At 41.8% G+C, this 24,841-nt stretch overlaps 1 protein-coding gene across 2 annotated transcripts; it reads left to right on the forward strand.

Annotated features, from left to right (window-relative positions):
* The first annotated feature begins 421 nt into the window (after nt 1-421).
* On the forward strand, nt 422-24,693 carry LOC138958728 (uncharacterized). Of its 2 annotated transcripts, XM_070330004.1 has the most exons (5): nt 422-842; nt 1,092-1,152; nt 11,062-11,415; nt 13,361-13,504; nt 20,636-24,693. In XM_070330004.1, the coding sequence occupies exons 3-5, from the start codon at nt 11,088-11,090 to the stop codon at nt 21,331-21,333; spliced, it is 1,170 nt and encodes a 389-aa protein (XP_070186105.1). In that variant the 5' UTR covers nt 422-842; nt 1,092-1,152; nt 11,062-11,087; the 3' UTR covers nt 21,334-24,693. The 2 variants fall into 2 exon arrangements, with proteins under 2 accessions (XP_070186105.1, XP_070186104.1); XM_070330003.1 differs by lacking the exon at nt 1,092-1,152.
* Nucleotides 24,694-24,841: the final 148 nt, after the last annotated feature.

Below are 24,841 nucleotides of genomic sequence, written 5' to 3' on the forward strand. Positions count from 1 at the left end.
TTTAGCCGTACAGACGAACAATACACCGGTGTAGCAGCCTATTTTGACACAGCCCAGTTTGACCGGGAGGTCATTCTGGGCTAGCCTATTTTGACCGGGAGGTCATTCTGGGCTAGTCAGTTTTGACCCCCCCCCCCCTAGTCAATTTTGACCCCCCTTCAAACTTTAAGAATGAGTACATTAAGACCTTTAAAACTAATATTTATGAATATATGTATACAACTACGTATATCTAAGGTTTGGGGGGATGTGTCATTCTGGGCTAGCCCATGCAGAATGACCTCCCGGTCAAAATCAGCTAGCCCATAATGACCTCCCGGTCAAAACTGACTATATGTCAAAATGGCCTGTTACACCGGGATAGGCTGAACGCAATGCTTTTGAGTTGTGTTGCAAGGGGTAGGTCTATTTATATTCAACTCCGACTGTCGCTGAGCTCAGTGATGCAGAAAGCCACCCGTCTCTTTCAGTGTCGCACCAAGAAGGCTGGGCAAAGAGTATTCTTCAGTGACAGAAGGTAATAATACAGTCTGCACGTCGTAAGATATTCACAGCGACTCGTCTATCCGTCTCTCTGAGACGCGCGGAGCATTACTTTATTTTGTCATGAAGGTATGCTTTGTGGCGCTGGGTAGCTGGGATAGTCGACCACTCTTTTGACTGTAGCCGTGCTGTGACAAGATTCATTTACCTGAGTAATCGGTGGTTGGGAAAGACCAGTGTTTTCTCAAATGTGTGTTTCCTGTCAGCTTCCATCTTGCTGATACTGACCTGCCGCAACACAGATCTCTGTCCGCTCCGCTGCAAGGGTGTGGTCTCCAAAACAACAACAAAACCAGCAGGTGCGTAGATGCAAAACTGAGATAACCTCTTTTCTGGCCAAAGTGTTTTGCCGACATTGTTCTATTAATGTAGAATATTGTGAGTGTGAGGGTTATATTAGAGAGAGAGAGAGAGAGAGAGAGAGAGAGAGAGAGAGAGAGAGAGAGAGAGAGAGAGAGAGAGAGAGAGAGAGAGAGAGAGAGAGAGAGAGAGAGATTTGTTGTTGTTGCTGCCACTGCTGAAGCTCCTCAGGTATGTTTTCGTGTCAGGCGTGTGTCTCCCGAAAAAAGCCGGGGCCCCTTGCTGCGCACCGGGGCCGAGCCACGAGAGGTAAGTTTCTGCACTAAATCTTCTCTGTTTTCTCCAATATGACATATCATCACGTAACTGGCGTTTGTACTTCGACCTAATAATATAAGGTGTTATAGCATCCCATCATCGGTTTTATTCTTTCCCTCGATTCAATTCTGAACTCTGAGCTTTATGCTTTATGCTTTTTAAGTGAATTATATGTAAATATTGACTTTCCACAATTATTACGGAAAATCAAGCTTATCAAACAAGCTTCAGAGAATTGGAATGTAATTATTGGTTATTTGTTGACATCTGGCTCAAGTGGTGTCATCTAAATTCACGCGGTTGAATCATATTTTTTTAATCTCTACCGTCACTGAACGATTTTGTTGCTGCGCACCGGGGCCACCGTGGGCTGCGCACCGGGGCACTATTTGTGCAGTTGCTGCTGTGCACCGCGGCCAGTAATAAACGTGTTATTATGCTCCTTCAAAGTGTATAGCATACTGTTTTTGGTTGCGACCGCACTTGAGGATCTTTGTTTGTTTGTCAGCTTGTCCCGAAGGGACACAACACTAGCTGTCGTCTGCTAGCTATATTTTTCTTCATATTGTTGCCTGCATGGACCTCGGTTCCGCAAGGTCTATAGGCCTGCCCCTTACAAAATTGATTGAATAATGACCGCCCTCTTCAAGCACGACTGTCGTTAAAAAATAAATATTTGAACATGCTTGAAGAGGACGGCCATTATGCAATCAAGAAACCACTGATAAGCCCTTCCCCTGTATGTGGCAATCATCTATTGCTTTATTGAGAACATCGTCTACTCTTCTCGTAGTTCAATAACAATAACAATAATAGCACTTTATTGCGCCAAATATAACCGTTCTTACCAAGACAGGAGGAATCTGACTCGCCACGTGTGCAAGAAGTCCCCACTACCCATTCATACCTGCCACACATGCGACAGTACATTTAACGTCGGCACGAAATTTGCGGCAACACATGCACACACACGACAAGAACCCCCAGTTCCAGTGCCCCCTTTGTTGCCGTTATTTCAAGCAGCAACAGTCGCTGAGGCGTCATCAAAAGAAAAGTTGTCCCTTGGCATTTAAGCAGTGAATGCAAACGCCATTTGTCTAGTCATGAGGTCACAAGAAGTGCCTTTTTCTGCACTCCAAAACATTATGCAAGAAGCAGACTGTGATTTACATTTCTTTCTTTTACAATAGTGAGGACAATTATTAATAACACATGACAACCGCTACAGAACGTTATGCAAGAAGAAAACTGATTTACATTGATTGATTCATTTAACAATAATGAGGACAATTATGATTGATACATGACAACTTTTTAAAAAAAATCTGTAACCGTATCTCTTTCATTTGTGCTTTTGTGTGTGTATTTGTTCGGGGGGGGGGGGGGGGGGAGGGAGGGAGCGCGTGTGTTTGTGTGGCTGAGACAGACAATACTTTATTCACTGTGGTACTGGCCCAGATGCGCAGCAAATTCGTGCCCAGGTCAGTATACAGCCCTCAAAACAGAGACATAGCCCGGTGCGCGGCAGCAAAATCGTTCAATGACGCTAGAGATTCAAGAAATATGACGCAACCGCATGAATTTATATTACACCACTTGAGCCATATGTCAACAAATAACCAATAATTATATTCCAATTCTCTGCAGCTTGTTTGATAAGCTTGATTTTGCGTAATGACTGTGGAAGGTCCGAATTTACACATACTTCACTGGCCCCGGTGCGCAGCACATAAGTGCCCCGGTGCGCAGCCCTCAAAATAGAGACATGGCCCCGGTGCTCAGCCCTCAAAATAGAGACATGGCCCCGGTGCGCAGCACATAAGTGCCCCGGTGCGCAGCCCTCAAAATAGAGACATGGCCCCGGTGCGCAGCCCTCAAAATAGAGACATGGCCCCGGTGCGCAGCCCTCAAAATAGAGACATGGCCCCGGTGCGCAGCCCTCAAAATAGAGACATGGCCCCGGTGCGCAGCACATAAGTGCCCCGGTGCGCAGCCCTCAAAATAGAGACATGGCCCCGGTGCGCAGCCCTCAAAATAGAGACATGGCCCCGGTGCGCAGCCCTCAAAATAGAGACATGGCCCCGGTGCGCAGCCCTCAAAATAGAGACATGGCCCCGGTGCGCAGCAACAAAATCGTTCAGTGACGGTAGAGATTCAACAAATATGATTCAACCGCGTCAAGTTAGTAGACACCACTTGAGCCAGATGTCAACAAATAACCAATAATTACATTCCAATTATCTGCAGCTTGTTTGATAAGCTTGATTTTCCGTAATAAGTGTGGAAAGTCAGAATTTGCACATAATTCACTGGAAAAGCATAAAATGTAATCGAAGCTCAGAGTTCACAATTGAATCGAGGAAAAGAATAACATCGATGATAGGATGCTATAACACCTTAGGTCGAAGTACAAACGCCAGTTAGGTGATATGTCAATTTTGAGAAAACAGAGGAGATTTAGTGCAGAAACTCACCTCTCGTGGCTCGGCCCCGGTGCGCAGCAAGAGGCCCCGGTGCGCAGCAAGAGGCCCCGGCTATTGTCGGTGTGCAGCGGAGGTACCGGCGTGGTATTGATCGTCGTCACGGTTCGGCTGCTGTACCCGCCGTGTTAATGTGTGTGTGTGTGTGTGTGTGTGTGTGTGTCACTGTTTCCACTGTGTCAATTTCAGTTCTCAACACAGAGAGAGAGAGAGAGAGAGAGAGAGAGAGAGAGAGAGAGAGAGAGAGAGAGAGAGAGAGAGAGAGAGAGAGAGAGAGAGAGAGAGAGAGAGAGAGAGAGTCAGGATGGTTTAATTGCTCAGGCAATATGCCCATTGCAAGTTGGGCTGGATTTGGGGAAGGGTTTTCGAACACTCAAATATCGAAACCGAAACCGATAGTGCATTTACACAAAGTTGCATGAATACGAGTGTCTGTTCAAACTGACATTACACCATGTCAGACGTATCGCGCTCTGAACGAGGCTATAAGTGTCCGTTCAATGCCCATTGTCTTTCACAATACCCACGATTTCATGTTCGATCGCGAAATGTTCGTTAACCAAGGTAGAACCAGATCAAGTCAATTAGGATCTTTTGTCTTGCTTGAGCCTTCGGTAGATGATGGTGTTGTGGTATGTTCCATCTGTCCACTGGTCTCCACGAGGCGAGCCGCTGCATGTACTAGCCTAGTTCCTCTGGAATCATGTTCTTGGAACCCTGCTTGATGAACCAGAATGTTACTTCATCGCTGTATCCAATCTGTGGGATGGACACAAGCACAAGATCGTCTGTCTCGAAAATGTACAGCGGTTCTTTTGTGCTGTCATTAGTCACAATCCTGTGATGTGTGTTGTTCCTGTGCCTGTCCCGTAGACGACGCTGCAATGGCCTGTCCATGATTGCCCCAGTACGTATACTCCTTAACTGTGTCAAAAGGATCGTCTTTTTCTGGGTCAATACAGTTTTCTCCAGGCACGCTTTCTGTTGTCATGTGTTCAGCTGTTTCAAGGCCGTGCTCTTCTGCGTGCAATGTCGCTGAATAAACACAAAATGGGTCACCACTTGCCAACACAGTAGAGTCACAACTGTTTGCACGTGAATTTCCAGCGGTCACCGTGTCGAGGTCTGTGTCAGGTGTGTTATCTTCTTCGGTATGGCAATTACTCAGTTGTTTTTCGGGTGTAGCTTCAAAAAGTGGCACATTAAAAGTTTCACTTGCCTTATCCTCTCGTTTTGCTTTCCTATCCTCGGCTCTCTTCTTATCTCTTCGCATCTGGCTTGGTGGTTTTCTGCGATGACATTGAACCTTGTTGTCTTGTGTGTTACTTTGAGCGTAGCGTGTAGCTGGGTCGCCATCAGTGGCCGCCGGTGCAAGTCTGACAACAAACGTCAAGTTGTCCCCATTGCCGGCGATTTTCCATGATGTGACGTGTGGTCGTGGAGCAGGGCTAGTAGAGATGTACTTGCAGCAGTTGGTAAACCAACGACTGTCATTCTGACGAGTTATTGACAACTTTGGGTGGAAACGAAGCGCAGCTCAAAAACTCCAACCTGCCCGCTCGGCGAAATCTCGAGAGTCAAGTTCAAGTTTATTAGTCCATAACCCATGGGGGCATTGTGAACAATAAATACAATCAATACAATCATGATATATGCTAATATAATAAATAAAAAAAAAATAAAAATAAAAAAATAAACAAAATTATGAAAAACTGTTACAAATTCTATTAGTAAAGTCCAAAATATTCTTTAGCAATTTCTTTTTCTTAGTAGCAAACAACTTTTTAAATTTAAGTGCATTAGGTTTTTTCCAATAGTAAGGTGGTAACAACTCAGCTCTTTCTTCTTTGAAAAAATCACAGACAAATAAATAATGGAATTCATCACCTATGTCATGCGATACACATTTGGTGCAAGTTCTTTCTGACCTCGGGATGTTAAGATAACGTTCTTTCTGTACAGGTAAATTGTTGTTTAATGTTCTAAACTTCATCATTGAAACACATTGCTGATATGGCAGGGTTGTGACGTAGTCTTCACATGCAAAAATATCTTTGAACATTCGATAATTCCAAAACATATTTTTTGTTCCAATTTCTGTAAACCATTTATGGATATACTGGTCATATAGACTTCTTTTTACTTTCTTTTTAAACCATGTGCTTGAGTATTGAATATTTTCTTGAGAAGTCCAAAGGCCAGAGAGACCAATTTCATTTAAGGTTTTTTCAATGAAACATAAGTACTTGGATTCAATCATCTTGTTGATATACAATCTATAAGTAAAGCAATACACAATACTTGAAAATTTATTTTTATGAATAGGACTAATCAGTTTATACCAATAGCAAAGCATTCTACATTTCATATTAACATCTAGTGGATATCTTCCAAGTTCACCAAATATCATAGCATTTGGAGTTGATTTTTTTAGTTTGAAAACAATTTTATAAAAACGCAATTGAAGTTTAGTAGCAAGTTCACAGGAACCAAAACCCCATACTTCACATCCATACAATAAAGTTGGAGCAATCATTTTATCGAACAGGTCAACTTGTATGTCCACAGGTAGTGACAATTGTCTACAAGTGCGCAAAAGAACAAACATTGCCCTTGAGGCACGATCATATAGATTCTTCTGTGCGACTGAAAATGTATTATTATAATTAATCTTAAGGCCCAAGTACATTACATCAAACACTACTTCGATTAAATTGCCATTGTACGTAAACAGTGGTTTATTTCTAATTTTACCTCTGGAAAAAACTATAACTTTCGTTTTGTTTACATTAATATTTAGACGCCATTTTAAACAGTATTCGTGCATTTTGTTTAAACATTCTTGCAGGTTTTTTTCAGACTCTGAGCAGATCACAGTATCATCCGCATACAGTAATAAAAACATTTGAAACAAAGCATTTACATCCGTATCATCCATTCCAGCCACAATAGCCTCTCTTGACATAGATTGTAAACCATTACTGTTTTCCAACAGAAAAGGCTTTAGATCATTTAAAAATAGAGCAAAAAACAACGGTGACAAGTTTTCCCCTTGTCTAACTCCACACAAACTGGGAAAATATCCAGAACACTCACTATTAACTTTAACACAAGATTTGGCATTTTCATACAAATTTCTTACAGTTTTTAAAAACTTCCCATTAACATCAGAACTAACTAATTTCTCCCATAAAAATGCACGGCGAACTTTATCAAACGCTTTTTCATAGTCTACAAATGCACAAAACAGTCGCTTCTTTTTGTTGAGAAAAAAATTTAATATACAATGCAAAGTAAAAACATGGTCTAGTGTTGAAAAACCTGTGCGGAAACCTGTTTGTTCTTGACCTAATTTGTTATTACTCTCCAAAAAGTTTGATAACCTATCATTTAAAATTGCACTGAAAAGTTTTCCGAAGCAGCTGAGTATAGTAATTCCTCTATAATTTGTGGGGTCAGCTTGAGAGCCTTTATTTTTGTACAATGGAATAATTTCACCTACGGCCCATTGTGTTGGAACCTTTCCTGACTGCAAAACAACATTAAACAACAATACATAAATATCAATCATTCGATCATGTGACGCTTTTAAATACTCATTAATTATTTTATCCTGACCGCATGCCTTATTGTTTTTTTAGCTTGTCTATACATTTGATAACTTCCTCCTTTGTAAAAGGCGCATTAAGAAATTCATTACTTGCTTCATTTAAATGTTCATTACTATCATCCATTTCATTTTCATCACACTCTTGTAGTTTAGTGAAATGTTCGAAAAACTCAGAACAAGTTGGATAGTTAGTTTTGGAATTATTCTTTTTATTTTTATTTAGAAGATTCCAGTATGCTTTCGGGTCAGTACTTCTTAACTTTCTCAAAGTTTTAACGAACTCATTATGATACGACTTGCATTCCTTTTTTATTGTCTTTTTGTATTCACCTGATTATCTGCGAAATGTTCCTCTATTCTTATAGAATGCTATATAACCTGGAATGTTAATCTCATCAATATCATCAAGTTTGCTCTCGCTAAAACAAATAATGTCATATTTGGCAATAAATTTCACAAATTCAGGAAATTTTAGCTTTGAAGTGATTCCACAGACATTAAGCGCTAAGCAGGAGAGTATATCAGGATTATCCTCAATACTATATTCAGAACCAAAGGAATCTCCAATCTCACTATCAACATTGTATACATCTATTTTAACAGTAGATTTGTTACGTACATTCTCAACATCTAACGAGTCAAAATGAACATCAACATCTGACATTACAACAACATTATCCATTTCATGCGCATTGCCAACATCCAGAGAGTCATGCAGAATATCAACATCAGAAACATTTGCATACACATCAACAACATCAACATCATCAGTATCACCACAGTCTTTCACCACTCTGTCTTCACCTCCCTCTTCACCACCATCATCACCCCAGACATTCACTATATCTTCATCACCACAGTCATTCACTCTATCTTCACCCCTCTCATCACCACCATCACCACCACAGTCATTCACTCTGTCTTCACCCCTCTCATCACCACCATCACCACCACAGTCATTCACTCTGTTTTCACCCCTCTCATCACCACCATCACCACCACAGTCATTCCCTCTATCTTCACCTCTCTCAACACCACCATCACCACCACAGTCATTCACTCTATCTTCACCTCTCTCATCACCACTATCATTACCACAGTCATTCACTCTGTCTTCACCTCTCTCATCACCACTATCATCACCACATTCATTCCCTCTATCTTCACCTCTCTCAGCACCACCTCTGACTTCACCTCTCTTATCACCATCATCACCATCACAGTCCTTCACCACTCTGTCTTCACCTCCCTCTTCACCATCATCACAATCCTTCACCACTCTGTCTTTACCTCTCTCATCACAACCATCACCATCACAGTCCTTCACCACTCTGACTTCACCTCTCTCATCACCACCATCACCATCACAGTCCTTCACCACTCTGTCTTCATCTCCCTCTTCACCATCATCACAGTCCTTCACCACTCTGTCTTCACCTCTCTCATCACCACCATCACCATCACAGTCCTTCGCCACTCTGTCTTCACCTCTCTCTTCACCACCAAAGTCTTTCCCTAAACCACCACCTCCTTTCTTCTCATAGTTCGCAGCACCACACAGAGAGAGAGGGAGAGAGAGTCAGAACTCGAAAACTTTATAACGGAAGGAGACGTATGTAGTAGCGTTAAGTCCATATGGTCCTTTCTTACAACTAGTCCCTGGTACTGGTACGATCGGTCCACGCTATCGCTCATGTTTTTCTGACAGGATGCATAATTACTTCGCGGAGTATAGGGAAAGAAGCGGAGCTAAAAGCCGAAATCTATCAAAAGAAGAATACAGAGTTATCTCCCATATGTTTTTCGCTAATGTTTCTGACAAAAGACGAAAGTGATTGCAGAATGACTGACTTCGACAGTGATCTCCGTTCTGTTCTTCCCAGTTATGATAAAGACATCGTTCTAAAGTCAAAACAAGTCGAAATTTTGAGACTGCTGTGGGAAGGAGACCGTGATATTGTTGCATCACTCCCAACTGGTTACGGAAAAAGTATCGTCCGCTCCGCCGGGAGCTATTTGGTTATGATCACGTGACAAAGTCGATTTTCACGTGACACTTTTGCCATATTTAGAGTTGTTTGCACAGTAAATACATCCGCGAAAGATAGCTCGCTTGAAACTGTCTTACATAACAATTCCTTTGAAATTTAAAAATTACACAACACCATGAAAAATTATTATCGACGATCGCGAATCTGCTTATATCAATAACACAGTACGAAAAGCTCTAAATATGTAAAAAAAAAAAAATAAAAAAAAAAAAAAAAAGAAGAAAATATCGATTTCTTTTCCAGAGAAAGAAAACCCGAGGGCAAGGAACTCATTTTACCTGAGTTCAAGATGCGATACACACATGAAATGACGAAAAGGAATGAAGAATAAAACACGCACAACAACACACACAAACACACACACACACACTCACACACACACACACACACACACACACACACACACACACAAACACACACTTGAATACAAACAAACAGGCAAACAAACAAAAACGGTCATCAACAAGCAATCTAAAGCAAATGAGAACATCAACAAAACAACAAATTCCTAAAGGCCTATGATGAAACAAACGATCAAAATCATAAAATAAGACAAAATATGACTGAATACAATGGCACATCTTTTTGAAAAAAGATGACACTGATTTGTAAAATAATGTCAGTGGAACACAATTATATACGAAAAAGTATAAAATGGTGTTTGTTAATGGGAGCATAGTACACACTCTCTCATTCACGCGTCCTCACACACCCTCGCACAGAATATACACGGACTTTAGAGAGATGCTTTTGGAGCTGCCTTTTAAAAGAAGACAATGAAAGACATGACTTGATATTTACAGGTAGTGAATTCCAAAGGTATGCACCAGAATAGGAAAAACTAGTTTTAAACAAATCAATGCGGGGCCTTTGCAAGACAAGGTTATTTCTAGTGTTTGAGAGCGACACTGATAGAGAGAGATAGAGGGGTGGGGGGGGAGAGAGAGAGAGAGAGAGAGAGAGAGAGAGAGAGAGAGAGAGAGAGAGAGAGAGAGAGAGAGAGAGAGAGAGAGATCAAATCAAATTTAATTTTTTGAGGGTTGTGGCATGAGCAATACAACAAACTTTTTTTCAACGAGTCCTCGCCCAGAGAGGGGACTATTCTAATCACATATTTACTCGGACATTCACGTAGAAAAGAGAGAGAGAGAGAGAGAGAGAGAGAGAGAGAGAGAGAGAGAGAGAGAGAGAGAGAGAGGTCAGAATGTTTATTTGTGAAAACTCATATGGTTTATAGCAAAAGGGTGTGGTTGGGTAATCGAACGATCCGCGAACATCGGTGTACTGTACACATTGGTTTCAGTCCGTTATATATATATATCAATGCATCGTGATTCGGTCCGAAGCATCCAAATTGTATTCCAAGTCGGGAAATAACTGTTCCGTTTTTAACACGGTACGATCGCGATTTGTCACAAACACACATGAAATCTGTGTGCCCTGTAGTTTAGCGTCAGTCTGGCATATGGCATGGATGTAGCACTATACCAGTGTTGACACTTTTCCTTTTCTTCATATCATATTGGACCAATATCAACACTAACTTATGACTGTCGACGGTTTTGATATTGTTTTTATCTTGCACGGTGTGATGCGTGCGGTAAACATACCATTATTTTTCTTGCAATTTCATTTTAAAGTTTCTGCTGTTCACTGTTCTGTCTTGTATCTTATTTTTGCCGCCAAAGTGTCAACACAGTGTGTTTTTAACGTCACGACACTTATCTTCTTACATGTCCGTTCTACCTTTCCCTCTCAGGACTCACTCTCAAGTTTACCCAAACCATGCAGCAACAACCACAACAACAGCAGCAACAGGCCCAATTCCAACCAAACTCCTACCAACCCCAGCAAACTACGACCATATCCAACGGGATGCAGCAACCAACACCAGCATTCCAACAACCTGTCATGTCACCCTACGTAGTCCGCGCACCCACGTTTCGGCGTATCAAGGTGCGACATAGCCTGTTTAAAGCAGGTGTTGGGCTGTTGGTCTTCTCTACCGTTGTCTTCGTGGTGGGCTACTCGGCGCCGGCATGGAGCGACCGGACCGGGCTGTGGATGTCCTGTGAATTCGGGGGATGTAACAGCAACACTCTGAACGGTCCAGGTGAGCGTGTGTGTGTGTGTGTGTGTCTGAACGGTCCAGGAGCGTGTGTGTGTGTGTGTGTGTGTTTGTGTGTGTGTGTGTGTGCGTGTGTGTGTGTGTGCGTGATTGTGTGTGTGAGTGTGTGTGTGTGTTTGGTGTATGTGTGTGATTGTGTGTGTGTGTGCGTGATTGTGTGTGTGTGTGTGTGTGTTTGTTTGTGTGTGTGTGTGTGTGTGTGTGTATGTGTGTGTATGTGTGTGTGTGTGATTGTGTGTGTGACGGTGATTGTGTGTGTGTGCGTGTGTGTGTGTGTGTGTGTGTGAGTGTTTGTGTATTGGGGGGGGGGGGGGATGAGAGCCAGGGTCGAGTGGTGGTGGGGGAATGACGTGTTGTGTTGCGGTAATAGTCCTTCATGGCGGTATGAAGGTACGCTACGAGATAATTATAACTTTTAGGAACTATGGGTTTAGCTATAAACATGAAAATCGACGTTAACGTGAAATATTCTTGGGCAAACGGTCTCTTCTCTGTCATAATTCAACTATGCACTGAGGAGTAATGTATATCAAGCATTTCCGAAGCCTGAAGTTATCGGTCTGAAAATTATGATTTAATAATGGTATTTTTAAGGGATTATATCTAACAAAAAAAACTGTCTCAAATCGCCCCAAGAGCTATACAGTTCAGGTTGGGAATTGTAATTATGTGACCACACACCAGGAATACCTTCAAATAAACGTTTGAACGCTGAGTTACTCAAATAGAAAACGGCTGTTTTTTTTAGTAGGAATCCCAGACTGTAATCTCATTTTGACGCACTTTGCGTGAGTCCTAGGTTTTGTCCTACCTTTCGACCCTGAGTATTTCATGTGCTATTCCTAAATATACAGATTTGAAATTGAGTCGAGAGCTACAAAGTTCGGTTTGGGAGTAGAGTAGATGACAACACACATGGAGAAGGTCTTAGAATTAGTGTTTGAGCGTTCTATATTTCAAATCTGAATGTTGTGTTTGGTAGTCATAGCAGACCGTAATATTCTCCAACGTACATTGTGTTTTTGTCTGTTATGCCAAGCGTTTTAGCCCTGCATGGCACGGATTTAGCATGCGTTAGCTAGACTGTAGGCCCGGTTTGACTTCCTCAATCCAACGGTCTTAATCTGCTTTGACGAATGGGTTTTTATGAAAACTAAATAAATAACAAGAAATTCCTATGAGGTAGGAAAAACACCCTCGTCAAAGGGAAATAACCTTCTCAGTTGGTGGCTGTGACTGAGTGAGAATGGTTATTTCCCTTTGACCATGAAGATGTCCCTGTATAAGTCCTTGTATAATTTTAATCCACCAATAACTCCGTAACCGTGTGTTTGACTGGTCCCAATTTTTGTAAGGACCGTCTCAGGAATGCATAGAACCTGTTCACCAAGTTTGGTGACGATCGGTCCGTTCATTCTTGAGATCTATATGCGAACACAAACACACAAACACACAAACAAACACCCAAACAAACACCCAAACACCCAAACAAACACATCGAGCGAAACCTATACACACCCCTATACCGGGGGTGTAATGATGACGACCGGAAGTCCGGACTCTTGACAGGAGAGCTGGGTGATGCAAACCGCTCGCTGATTAAACTTCATTTAATTACTTGGCATAGTTTGGGAGCAGTTTTGAGCAAATCATTGCAGATGTTTCTAAATTACAGTGCAGCGAATGTCCCTTGATCTTTTTAATGTTCAAATCGTCAGAAAACTTTCCAAAATAGCGCCTTCGGTATACTGTCTTTAACATTCTTTGTGTTTTATTTTTTATTTTTTAAATCGTGATTAAACCTAGGTCAGTCTGCTAAATTTATTCAACGCAAATGGCGTGTTTATGTCGATTTGTTTTTGGCCGGATTTGTGTTTATGTCGAGGTTTTTTCCCCTGAGATAACAGTCTTGTTTGAAACTTATCAACAGATTGGCTGGAAGCCGTGCGTGTCATGGAAACGATTGCTCTGATATTGTTCCTGGCAGCCATTGCTGTGGAGCTGTATCAGGACGTCTTCAAGTCTCCTCCACCAGTGGAGAACAAAGCCGTCGAGATCCTCGCTGTACTTGCTGGTGAGTCATTTCAGGTTACCCTTGCTTCTAAAAGGGGTACTCCCGTTACAAAATAAAAATAAAAATAAAATAAAACCGCCCCATTTCGGTTTAAGGCAGGGCCGGACCCAGGGGGGGGGGGGGGGGGGGGGTTCCAGGGGTTCCGGAACCCCACCCCTGGAAAAAGCATGTACCTTGCTTTGACTTTTACTAGTTTTAGCACCAAAACAATGCTGCTCTTAACCCTCAAAACAAGGCCCAGAATGCACCAGATTGCACAGATTTTAACCGTTTTTCAACAATTTTCCGGGGGAGCATGCCCCCGGACCCCCCTAGTTCGCGCGCCTGCTTTGCAGGCGCGCGCTTGTGGCTTCGCCACTTCGCTGATTTTCCCCCCCAAAAAAGGAGGAAACCCCCCCCCTTACAACTCATTTGGTCCGGCCCTGTAAGGGATTTGGATTAATGCTACAACACACAAGGAACACCATTACGATCAGTGTTTGACGTTCAATTGTTCAAATTGTTCAAGTATTTTAAACAATACAGTACTATACAATACAATACAATACGATACCGGCACGGTTGGCCTAGTGGTAAGGCCGGGTCATACCTAAGACTAAAATTGGCAATCTAGTGGCTGCTTCGCCTGGCGTCTGGCATTATGGGGTTAGTGCTAGGACTGGTTGGTTCGGTGTCAGAATAATGTGACTGGGTGAGACATGAAGCCTGTGCTGCGACTTCTTTCTTGTGTGTGGCGCACGTTATATGTCAAAGCAGCACCGCCCTGATATGGCCCTTCGTGGTCGGCTGGGCGTTAAGCAAACAAACAAACAAACAAACAAAATACAATACGATACAACAGAATACAATACGATACGATACGATACGATACGATACAATACAATACGATATGATCCTTTACGATAAGATACAATACAACAGAATACACTATCATACTATACCATACAACACAACACACCACAACACAATACAATACAATACAATACTATACACTACACTACATTACCATACACGACCATACAATACACGACCATACAATACAATACAATACCATACCATACCATTCCATACCATACAACACAATACAATACAATACACTACCATACAATACAGTACAATAATACCATATACTATCATACAATACAATACAATACAATACCATACCATACCATACCATACAATACAATACCATACCATACCATACCATACAATACAATACAACACAATGGTGTGTTTTGGTAATCTTTCCAGACCGTAAAGTCTACATTCGTCTTCTTTGACACACGTGACACGTGGTGTACGTGACATACGAACTCTAAAGATTTGGTGATTTCTGTGCAGAATGTAACGTTAGTTTCAACATGTTTTATTTGGTTTTGGTTATGTACAATCGTTTCACAAAAAAACATTTAGAACGACAACAAGCAAAATGTTCCCAAACTTGCTCTAAAAACAGAACACTACATGGCTTGCTGTGTCCTATCAGATTTACACACGCTGCCTTTTGAAGTATGACACAGCAAGCCATGTCGTATGCTCTATATAAACAATGCACAGTAGCGATCAGAACATGGAAGACAGCTATATAGGGGAAAGTCGCTAAACCTGGACCAATTAAGGAGAAACAGCCGTACCAGACAAAATAATTGATATTGCAAAGCGTTCTTTATATTGTCACATACTAGACTCTATCAGTAAATAAACGAACCACATAAAATAAAATAAAAGTCACGCAACTCATTAGACTGATCATAATAAAAATGTCTGCATTTGTTCCAGGTTGGACCCATGGGTGTGTAAAGTGGAACACTGTGTTGTCAAACTCGGAACACATACAAACACACCCTGACTCTCTTTCTAGCTCTGTCTGTGTCTCACACACACACATATATACACCCATACACTCTCATTCACACACACACAAACACAAACACACATTGCCACACACACAAGATAAATAACATTTTGATTAAGCCATTTTATGTAAATGTCTTTATTTCAACATCATATTTTGATTTTTACCAAGGAAATAACAAATCGGATAACAATTTAAGCCTTAAATGTAAAACAAAAAGATAAATAAGGGCTAGGTCTAAAAAGGACTGAAAAACAAAACCTTAAAAAAAAGAGGAAAAAATAGGCAAAGAACCGATTTCGCAGACAATGTCCTTTGTCTTCTACTGTCAGCGCAGTCATCGTGTGATTACTGTGTGCACTTCTGGCACTATAACATATCCTCAGGGAAGTTGGTGCCACACATGAAGCAGTACCACGAAATTTCGCAGCTTCATTTGTACCCCTCTTCTGTTGACAAATAGATATAAAAGGGCTACCTGCCCAATTGACTAAATGTACAAATCATTACGCATAAAGTCTCAAAGCAAATAACTAAGAACAGATTTAAGAACTGATTTTGCAGACACACAAAAATTGCTAAGTACAGATTTCGAAGTCCTTTTGTCCGCTGCTGTCAGCGCAGTCCTCGTGTGCCCACTGTGTGCACCTCTGGCACTGTATCATGTTCTCAGGGGAGTTGTTGCCACACATGAAGCAGTATACCAAGTGCTTTCCCCCGGAATAGAACGCATCGTCGAGAATGTTCTCCTTTTTTCCCTCTGATCAGAAGATATTCCCCTCTTGTTTCTCTGAGCAGAAGATTTTGTAGCTTCATTCTTTCCTCTTTTCCATTGACCTGCACGCCTTTTTGCAAGTGAAATCTCCAGCTTTTGCTTGTAAGGAGAAGATTGTTTTTTTCGTGATGATCTCTTCGACGAGCTTGTGGTTGTACGTTGCAGGACATCAGCAGCAGGTAAGCTTACATTTGCTGCTGACACCAAGCAATCATAATGACCAGAATCTCCATGTACAGTGTACAAAACAACGATGGTGGTGACGTTGACAAATTTATTTCAGCTTCAAGAATGCTATTGATTAGTTCTTGTTATATCTCTGGTGTTAATGTAGAAGGTCTTTCTGTGAACTTTACTTCTTCTTTTGCAAATTTTTTTGTTTCCTTCTAAATGACTTTTAAGAGTTGTGACAGTAACACCATATGCTCTTGATGCGCAACGCAAACCCATATCTCCGTTTTTTACTGCCGACAAAGCGCAGCCCATTTCTTCTGGTAACCACCGCCGTTCGGGTCTCATAATACTGTCAAACAAATCAATCAATCATTCAATAAAACTTATAGAAAGGAAAAACACAACAAAACCGAAAAGAGAATTGAGTACGTGAATAAAACAGCAGTGTTCTGTTTGATGAGGGTAAGATGGAACAGAATGCGGCAAAGCTGGAACACTGTTCCATGTTTGCCTCTCTTATGTGTTCCATCATTGCCGCATGGCACCTGCATGGATTTTGCGTTTTTCTGTTGGATACACGTGACGTTTCAAATCTTTTTTTCCGTTCAAGTTATTGCAAATCTATGAAGGTTTATCACAGCAATCAACATTTTACGTGAACGTACATAGATATATAAAGAGTAATAATACGAATTGTAGACGGTAGAACTGAAGAAGAAGGAAGAAAAGTTTAAAAAACGTACCATTTTTGAGTCACTTGAGAAAAAGTGACTCTATGTAATCGGTCAGTGTTAGTCTGTCCGGCCGGCCGTCCGGCCGGCCGGCCGGCCGGCCGGCCGTCCGTAGACACCACCTTAACGTTGGACTTTTCTCGGAAACTATCAAAGCGATCCGGCTCATATTTTGTTTAGTCGTGACCTCCAATGACCTCTACACTTTAACGATGGTTTCGTTGACCTTTGACCTTTTTCAAGGTTACAGGTCAGCGTCAAAGGAAAAATTAGACATTTTATATCTTTGACAAAGTTCATCGGATGTGATTGAAACTTTGTAGGATTATTCTTTACATCAAAGTATTTACATCTGTAGCCTTTTACGAACGTTATCAGAAAAACAAGGGAGATAACTAGCCTTTTCTGTTCGGCAACACACAACTTAACGTTGGGCTTTTCTCGGAAACTATAAAAGTGACCGGGCTCAAATTTTATGTGAACGTGACTCCCAGTGACCTCTACACTTTGACGTCTGCTTTGGTGACCTTTGACCTTTTTCAAGGTCACAGGTATGTCTTGAAGGAAAAAAATTGAAATATCATATCTCTGAAACTATTCATCGGATTTGATTCAAACTTTATAGGATTATTCTTTACATCAAATTATTTACATCTGTATTGTGTTGTGAATAGCAATTTCTTCCTGTCCATCTGATGCCTCATATAATATTCAGAACTGCGAAAGTGACTCGATCGAGCGTTTGCTCTTCTTGTTTTTGTTTTGCCGCGGTAGTCATTTGTTTTGCTGGAATAATATCAAGGAATGTCACTAGACATTTCTGCAAAACAATTGTTCATGAATTGTTCCCCGTTGATCGCATATTGAGGTGTTCCAAGTTGGCCGACTGTTCCGGGATTGGCGACTTTCCCTTATTTGCAGATCACTTAACGTACAAAATAATTCAGGAAAACAAAGATAGAGAAAAGGAGATAGAAGGGGGGGGGAGAGAGAGAGAGAGAGAGAGAGAGAGAGAGAGAGAGAGAGAGAGAGAGAGATAGATAGAGAGCGAGAGAGACAGAGAGAGAGACAGGGAGAGAGACAGACAGACAGACAGACAGACAGAGAGAGACAGAGAGAGATAGAATGTATTGTTACAAATCAGTTGCACTCACTGTAATCCCCTTAGTGTCGTTTTACCCGAAAGAGATCAGTTAAAAAATAATATAATCGTGCACGGCAGCAAATATCTATATAATTATGCAAAGTTTTTGTGAATTTTCTTCTTCTTCAGCGTTCGATGTTTTGTGAAATTATTTTTCAGATAGGCATATAGGTGTCATCATATTAATTCAGCAAACTGTTATCACTCTGCACAGAAAACTGTCACGCAGTTAGGTTTTATTTTATTTTATTTTATGCAATTTATATCGCGCACATATCTCAACCACGGATTCAAGGCGCAGGGATTTATTTATGCCGTGTGAGATGGATTTTTTTACACAATATATCACGCATTCACATCGGCCAGCAAACCTCAAGCCTATTAGGGCGAGCATTGGTTTTGGTATGCATCACAGAAGAAGGATGCTCTTATTACGAGTAAAGCCCTGGGCAGATCTTAGGTGGTGTACATGGTAGGCCTACCGTAGTTTACGCGAGAAGGAATGTACCTTTAACTGCTAATTTACTGTACTGTGCAATGGATAAATATGTACTTTGTTGTAACGAAAACATATTTTCTCTTTGTTTATTGTGTTTGTTTGTTTCTTTCTTTTTTTGTTTGTATTTTGACATTGACTACTTGCAGTGTATTTTATTAAGTGACGGAAACACACACACAATCAGTAGCAAGAATAATATGCAATTTTAGGTATGTTGAATTTCGTAATAATCGAAGCCTTAACTGTTAATATTGAGATATAAAGGGTGTACATTCTGCTGTAAAAATGTTTCATTTCACAAGTTTAAAGTGAAGATCAACACGAGAATTTTAATTTCATAAAGTAAACAAAAAGGCACAGCGCAAGAAAAGTTTTAAAAGGGGGAACAATTATTTTAAAAAAATATATAGCGCAAATACGCGAAAAGATTCCCATGTAGCCTATGTGATTACTTCGCGAAAGAGATTTTCGAGCCTTAGCCAGCTGTACGTCAGCGCAGTCAAAGAATGCAGCAGTCCGTGTGCACCATTATGCAAAGGTATGCAGCGTCTTTGTCACAGGTTCGTGGGTAAGGGTGTACGTGTCAGTCAAAGGCGGGTGGGGGTGGTGGAGGGGGCGGGGCGGTAAGGGGGGTACAGGTTTATGGGAGAGATGAGGAGTCATGCATTCCTCAAGACGACACAATGTCACACGATTGGCGGACTCAAAGCAATTCTTAAGACCAGGCTCGCCTTGTGTGTGTGTGTGTGTGTGTGTGTGTGTGTGTGTGTGTGTGTGTGTGTGTGTGTGTGTGTGTGTGTGTGTCAGTGCGCAACGGCGTGCGAGTGCTCATGCGTGAGAGCGGATGTGTGTGTGTGTGTGTGTGTGTGTGTGTGTGTGTGTGTGTGAGTGTGTATGTATGTGTGTATGTATGTGTTTGTGTGTGTATGTGTTTGTGTGTGTGTGTTTGTGTGTGTGTGTGTGTGTGACGGTGTGTGTGTGTGTGTGTGTGTGTGCTACGCCGTACGGCGTGCGAGCGCTCATGCGTGAGTACGGGTTCGGCGTCCTGAGTAGAACACATTATTATACAGTCCTTCCCCAACGACGTTGAACCTTAGTGGTCCCGTGGTCTCGTCATACAAACTTTCTGTCGTTGTAATGTTTAAATTTTGTTTTACTTAAAAAAAAACAATATTTACTGAAATGTCTCACTGTTATGATTATGTCAGACTGCGCATTGAGTCGTGTTGGATTTTGTTCTGCGTCAGTGTATGCACTTGAAAATTACCCTTCCAGTCCACAAAACAAATCTTTTCAAAGCATTGTAACCTCTATAGCATGTCAGCTAAATAAGAGCGTTGAAATGTATGTACGCTCTTCATACAAAGGAGTACACAAACCAACGAGAAAGAAAGAAGTAGAGCGGAACCGTAGCGTTGAAATTGTTGTACATAAAATGACACACGCATATATCACTTTCAGGGTGAACAAACTGGTTTTTTATCAAGTTATTATTCTCACCTCTTCCCAAACTCCCGCCTCCTTCTACCGTCCTTGTAGCAGTGTTTGTGTCTCTATTACTGTCTGTATATGTCTCTGTTTGTCTCCATCTTGGTCTCTCTCTATCTTTGTATCTGTGTGTCTGTCTGTCTGTCTGATCGTTTCTTTGTATCTGTGTGTCTGCCTGTCTCTTTCTATCTCTTTATCACACACACACACCACACACACACACACACACATACACATACACACACACACACACACACACACACACACACACACACACACTCAATTATTCACATTTTATTTATCTTAATAATGTGAATTCATGACAGCACTTTCTCCAATGATTTATGCCCAGAGCAGACCGCGTCGGAGAAACGTCGTCAACGGCCAATGCTCCGCTGGGGGCAAAGGGTCTAAGTAAGTAAGTGTGCCTCTAAAACAACCCTTTTCTTGCTCTTATTTTTTCAGGGTTTTTTGGCCTCATCGGAATCATCGTCTTCGGAGCCAAACTTCAGCAGCGACTGGAGACGCCTTACCAACACTATAGCAGTAATGTATACTACTGGGATACATACAACACGTACCGACACATCCAGTGGGGTTACGGCCTGGCCACGGCAGGGGTCATCCTGGTGCTGGTCAGTGCAGCTCTCATAGCGGTCAGTCGGGCCCAGCACGCTGCTCTCACCAACCAGGCCATGGCCGCGTGTGGGGTTATGCCCCCCGTTGGGATGCAGAGATCGCCGCAAGCGGTGATGGTGCCCATGCAACCAATGCAGCCCATGATGAACACCATGCAGATGGCCCCGGGATACTACCCTGCCCCGATGCCTGCTTACCCTTACGCCTACCCTTACCCGGCTCCGGGCATGACGCCCATGGTCACGCCGCATATGGTTCCTCAAGGAATGCCTATGTCCCAAGGAATGCCTATGTCACATGGAATGCCAACGTCACAAGGCGCCATCAGTGCCCCAGGGGTGCCCACGTCACAGGTTCCTGTGTTCTACGTCATGAATCAAGGCCAGATGGTTCCCGTGTACAACGAGATGCCGGCGATGGGGGCAGCATCACCAGCCGCCTCTGCCCCTCAGCAGCCAGCACCGGGGCCAGTCGCATCGCCGGATGCACCCACCACGAATGGAGAAGTCAGCCTCAAACTGTAAAAATTGAGGGTACTTCCTGCGCCACCCGCATGTCTTGATAATCAGACCATAAACTATGAAACACGAAAAGGGAGGGAGAGGGATTTCCATTTCAAGATTTGATTGGAGGATCAGATCACAACCTATGAAACACAAAAGTGGGGTTTTGAAGGGTTTCCATTCCAACATCTGAGTGGAGGATCAGATCAAAACCTATCAAACACAAAAGTGGGGTGTGGAGGGGTTTCCATTCCAACATCTGAGTGGAGGATCAGATCAAAACCTATCAAACACAATAGTGGGGTGTGGAGGGGTTTCCATTCCAACATCTGAGTGGAGGATCAGATCAAAACCTATCAAACACAAAAGAGGGGTGGGGAGGGGTTTTCCTTTCCGATATAGGACTGGATGCTCTGATCACAACCTATCAAACACGACTGATTGGGTGCAGGGAGACTTTATTCTCCAACGTCCAGCTGGGGAATCATGCCACAAACTATGAAACGAGAAGTGGGATAGTTTTTTTCTTAATGGAGAATCAGATCAAAACATGTGAGGCGAAAGTAAAAAGGGGGAGGTAGAGATTTCTACTCTAACATACTGCTCGAGAATCGGGGGACTTTCTACGATGGTGAATCAGATCACAAACTATGGAACATAAGACAATATGTGAATGAATCATTCGCTTCTGACTTCCTGGCAAGCGGCCGAACATTCCATCAAGATAATTGTTTGTCTGTACACTTAAAAGACCTTTGGGTCGATATATTTGCGACTTTAAGGTATTGTTTTGTCAACGACAAACGTTCCAACAACTTGCCTTTCTTGATTTTATTTTTTTGAATTTTGGAACGTCCCTGGCAGTCTCAGTCTTTGTTTTTGGATTTATCCCATTGCTTGGAAATTCAGATCGCTCAATTCATCATCAGTGGACAACTCACAGCAACAATTAAGACTTGCACTACCCATGTGTGCGTGTTTAGGTGTAGTCCGCAACCACCTGCACTTCTTGCGGGCCTACCGAGGTGTTTAACGTGCTAAAGCGATAACACGGGGGTGGACCATGGATAGCGTCCCTGAGCCTTAAAGGTGGTCGTCTACATTTTTGCTTTTTTACATTTAGTCAAGTTATGACTAAATGTTTTAACATAGAGGGGGGAATCGAGACGAGGGTCGTGGTGTATGTGTGTGTGTGTGTGTGTGTGTGTGTGTGTGTGTGTGCGTGCGTGCGTGCGTGCGTGTAGAGCGATTCAGACCAAACTACTGGACCGATCTTTATGAAATTTGACATGAGAGTTCCTGGGTATGATATCCCCATACGTTTTTTTCATTTTTTTGATAAATGTCTTTGATGACGTCATATCCGGCTTTTCGTGAAAGTTGAGGCGGCACTGTCACGCCCTCATTTTTTAACCAAATTGGTTGAAATTTTGGTCAAGTAATGTTCGACGAAGCCCGGACTTCGGTATTGCATTTGAGCTTGGTGGCTTAAAATTTAATTAATGACTTTGGTCATTAAAAATCTGAAAATTGTAAAAAAAAAAATTTTTTTATAAAACTATCCAAATTTACGTTCATCTTATTCTCCATCATTTGCTGATTCCAAAAACATATTTGGATTAAAAACAAGCTCTGAACATTAAATATATAAAAATTATTATCAAAATTAAATTTTCGAAATCAATTTAAAAACATTTTCATCTTATTCCTTGTCGGTTCCTGATTCCAAAAACATATAGATATGATATGTTTGGATTGAAAACACGCTCAGAAAGTTAAAACGAAGAGAGATACAGAAAAGCGTGCTATCCTTCTCAGCGCAACTACTACCCCGCTCTTCTTGTCAATTTCACTGCCTTTGCCATGAGCGGTGGACTGACGATGCTACGAGTATACGGTCTTGCTGCGTTGCATTGCGTTCAGTTTCATTCTGTGAGTTCGACAGCTACTTGACTAAATGTTGTATTTTCGCCTTACGCGACTTGTTTCAATAATCTTATGGTTAGATTTCGCTAAAAAGTTATGTCAGATGATGAATGAACCATGGGGAAAAAAGTTATAGAAAAAAAATATATATGTAAAAAAAGATTTTATTTTTGGGAAGCGTGACTCACGCTTCCAACATTTTGTTTTCTGTTTGCTGAGAACATGTGCTTTGCCTAAAAATACTGACCAAACAAATTCATGTCACTATGCTTATAGCCACGCCCAAACAAGTGCAGCAACAGTTTGACACTGGAGCGCTGTCCACGCTTTTTTTTAAACGCACGAAATGCACGGGATTTGAGAGGAGTTTTGCGCTTGGCATTTTCCAAATAAGGATATCCTACTATGAGTACTAAGCTGGACTACCACAATGAATTTTCAAACGGCAACACTGACTGGCTTCGTCTTTCCTGATCGAAAGGGGGTGTATTGTTGATAATTGTATGGTATAATAGACTCTGCATTTTAATGGTCAAATGGCGATTTCGGTATAAAAATGTAGACAAGGACCTTTAACCATAATACCCAGAGGATGACATAATATCCTGTGCTATTTCAACTAGGTTACCAGGGCTGAGGTGCACGAGCAAGTTACCAACCGGTCGGGAGCCAGCCGCGGTGTTGGATTGGTTGAAATTGAGATTCGTTGTGATTTCAACGAATCAGAACCCGTTTTGGTGGCACCCACTATCGTATCGTACACCTCAACCCAGGCTTCCTAGGCCTAAACGTACCCAACTTAAACCTGCGTCATTTTGTTTTTAATTCAAGTAACCGTGAGGGTTGTTTTTAATTAAGTTTGCCTTGCCTTGCCTTGCCAGAAGCTGTGCTCTTGCTACGATTATTTTGCACACCATGCGATCTGGATATACGACGTTGCATCGGTGGATAGTTGGTGCCTAAATCACGGCCGTGTAACATGAAACTAGAGAAAACGGATTCCTTATCTTCGCTTACAACTTACGATTTTTTTGGATTTTTTTTTTTTTTTTTTTTGGGGGGGGGGGGGGGGAGGGGTGATATTTAATATTGTATCCATAGACCTTTTGTGTTTGCAGCTTTTACTTCTGTATCTTTGTACAGAACTGCTATCTTAGATTCCTTATGCTTTTAAGAGTTGTTACTTTTCCATGTTCCCCTCACAGGGCCAAGAGAAATAACGTTTTGACAACTTTGAGGAAGTTAAGAGTGAACTCGTTAGCACTTGGAATTGCACGTTTTTAATAGGGCCTTTTTTTCGGGGGGGGGGGGGGGGGGTCACTCCGAATATAATCATGCCTACAATAATTGTATTCAACATTTGTTCTGTTACGGAATTCAATGTGAATTTCTTCTGTATGGAATAAGATGCTCTGCCGTGTTCTTGCAATGCTATTAAACAGTGCTATGCTTTTCTTTTAATAACTTCGAAACAGAGAGAGAGAGAGAGAGAGAGAGAGAGAGAGAGAGAGAGAGAGAGAGAGAGAGAGAGAGAGAGAGAGGACACAGGCACACACACAGACGCACACACACACACACAGGCAAACACACACACTCAAACTTA

This window comes from Littorina saxatilis, linkage group LG2 (genome assembly GCF_037325665.1).
Source record: "Littorina saxatilis isolate snail1 linkage group LG2, US_GU_Lsax_2.0, whole genome shotgun sequence".
Classification (NCBI taxonomy): domain Eukaryota; kingdom Metazoa; phylum Mollusca; class Gastropoda; order Littorinimorpha; family Littorinidae; genus Littorina; species Littorina saxatilis.

What these genes read in the sequence shown, in the direction of transcription:
- LOC138958728 (XM_070330004.1), top strand. Translation starts at nt 11,088, where the DNA reads ATGCAGCAACAACCACAACAACAGCAGCAACAGGCCCAATTCCAACCA. An exon ending in CAACACTCTGAACGGTCCAG is followed by an intron (nt 11,416 to 13,360) that starts GTGAGCGTGTGT and finishes ACTTATCAACAG; the next exon opens with ATTGGCTGGAAGCCGTGCGT. An exon ending in GATCCTCGCTGTACTTGCTG is followed by an intron (nt 13,505 to 20,635) that starts GTGAGTCATTTC and finishes TTATTTTTTCAG; the next exon opens with GGTTTTTTGGCCTCATCGGA.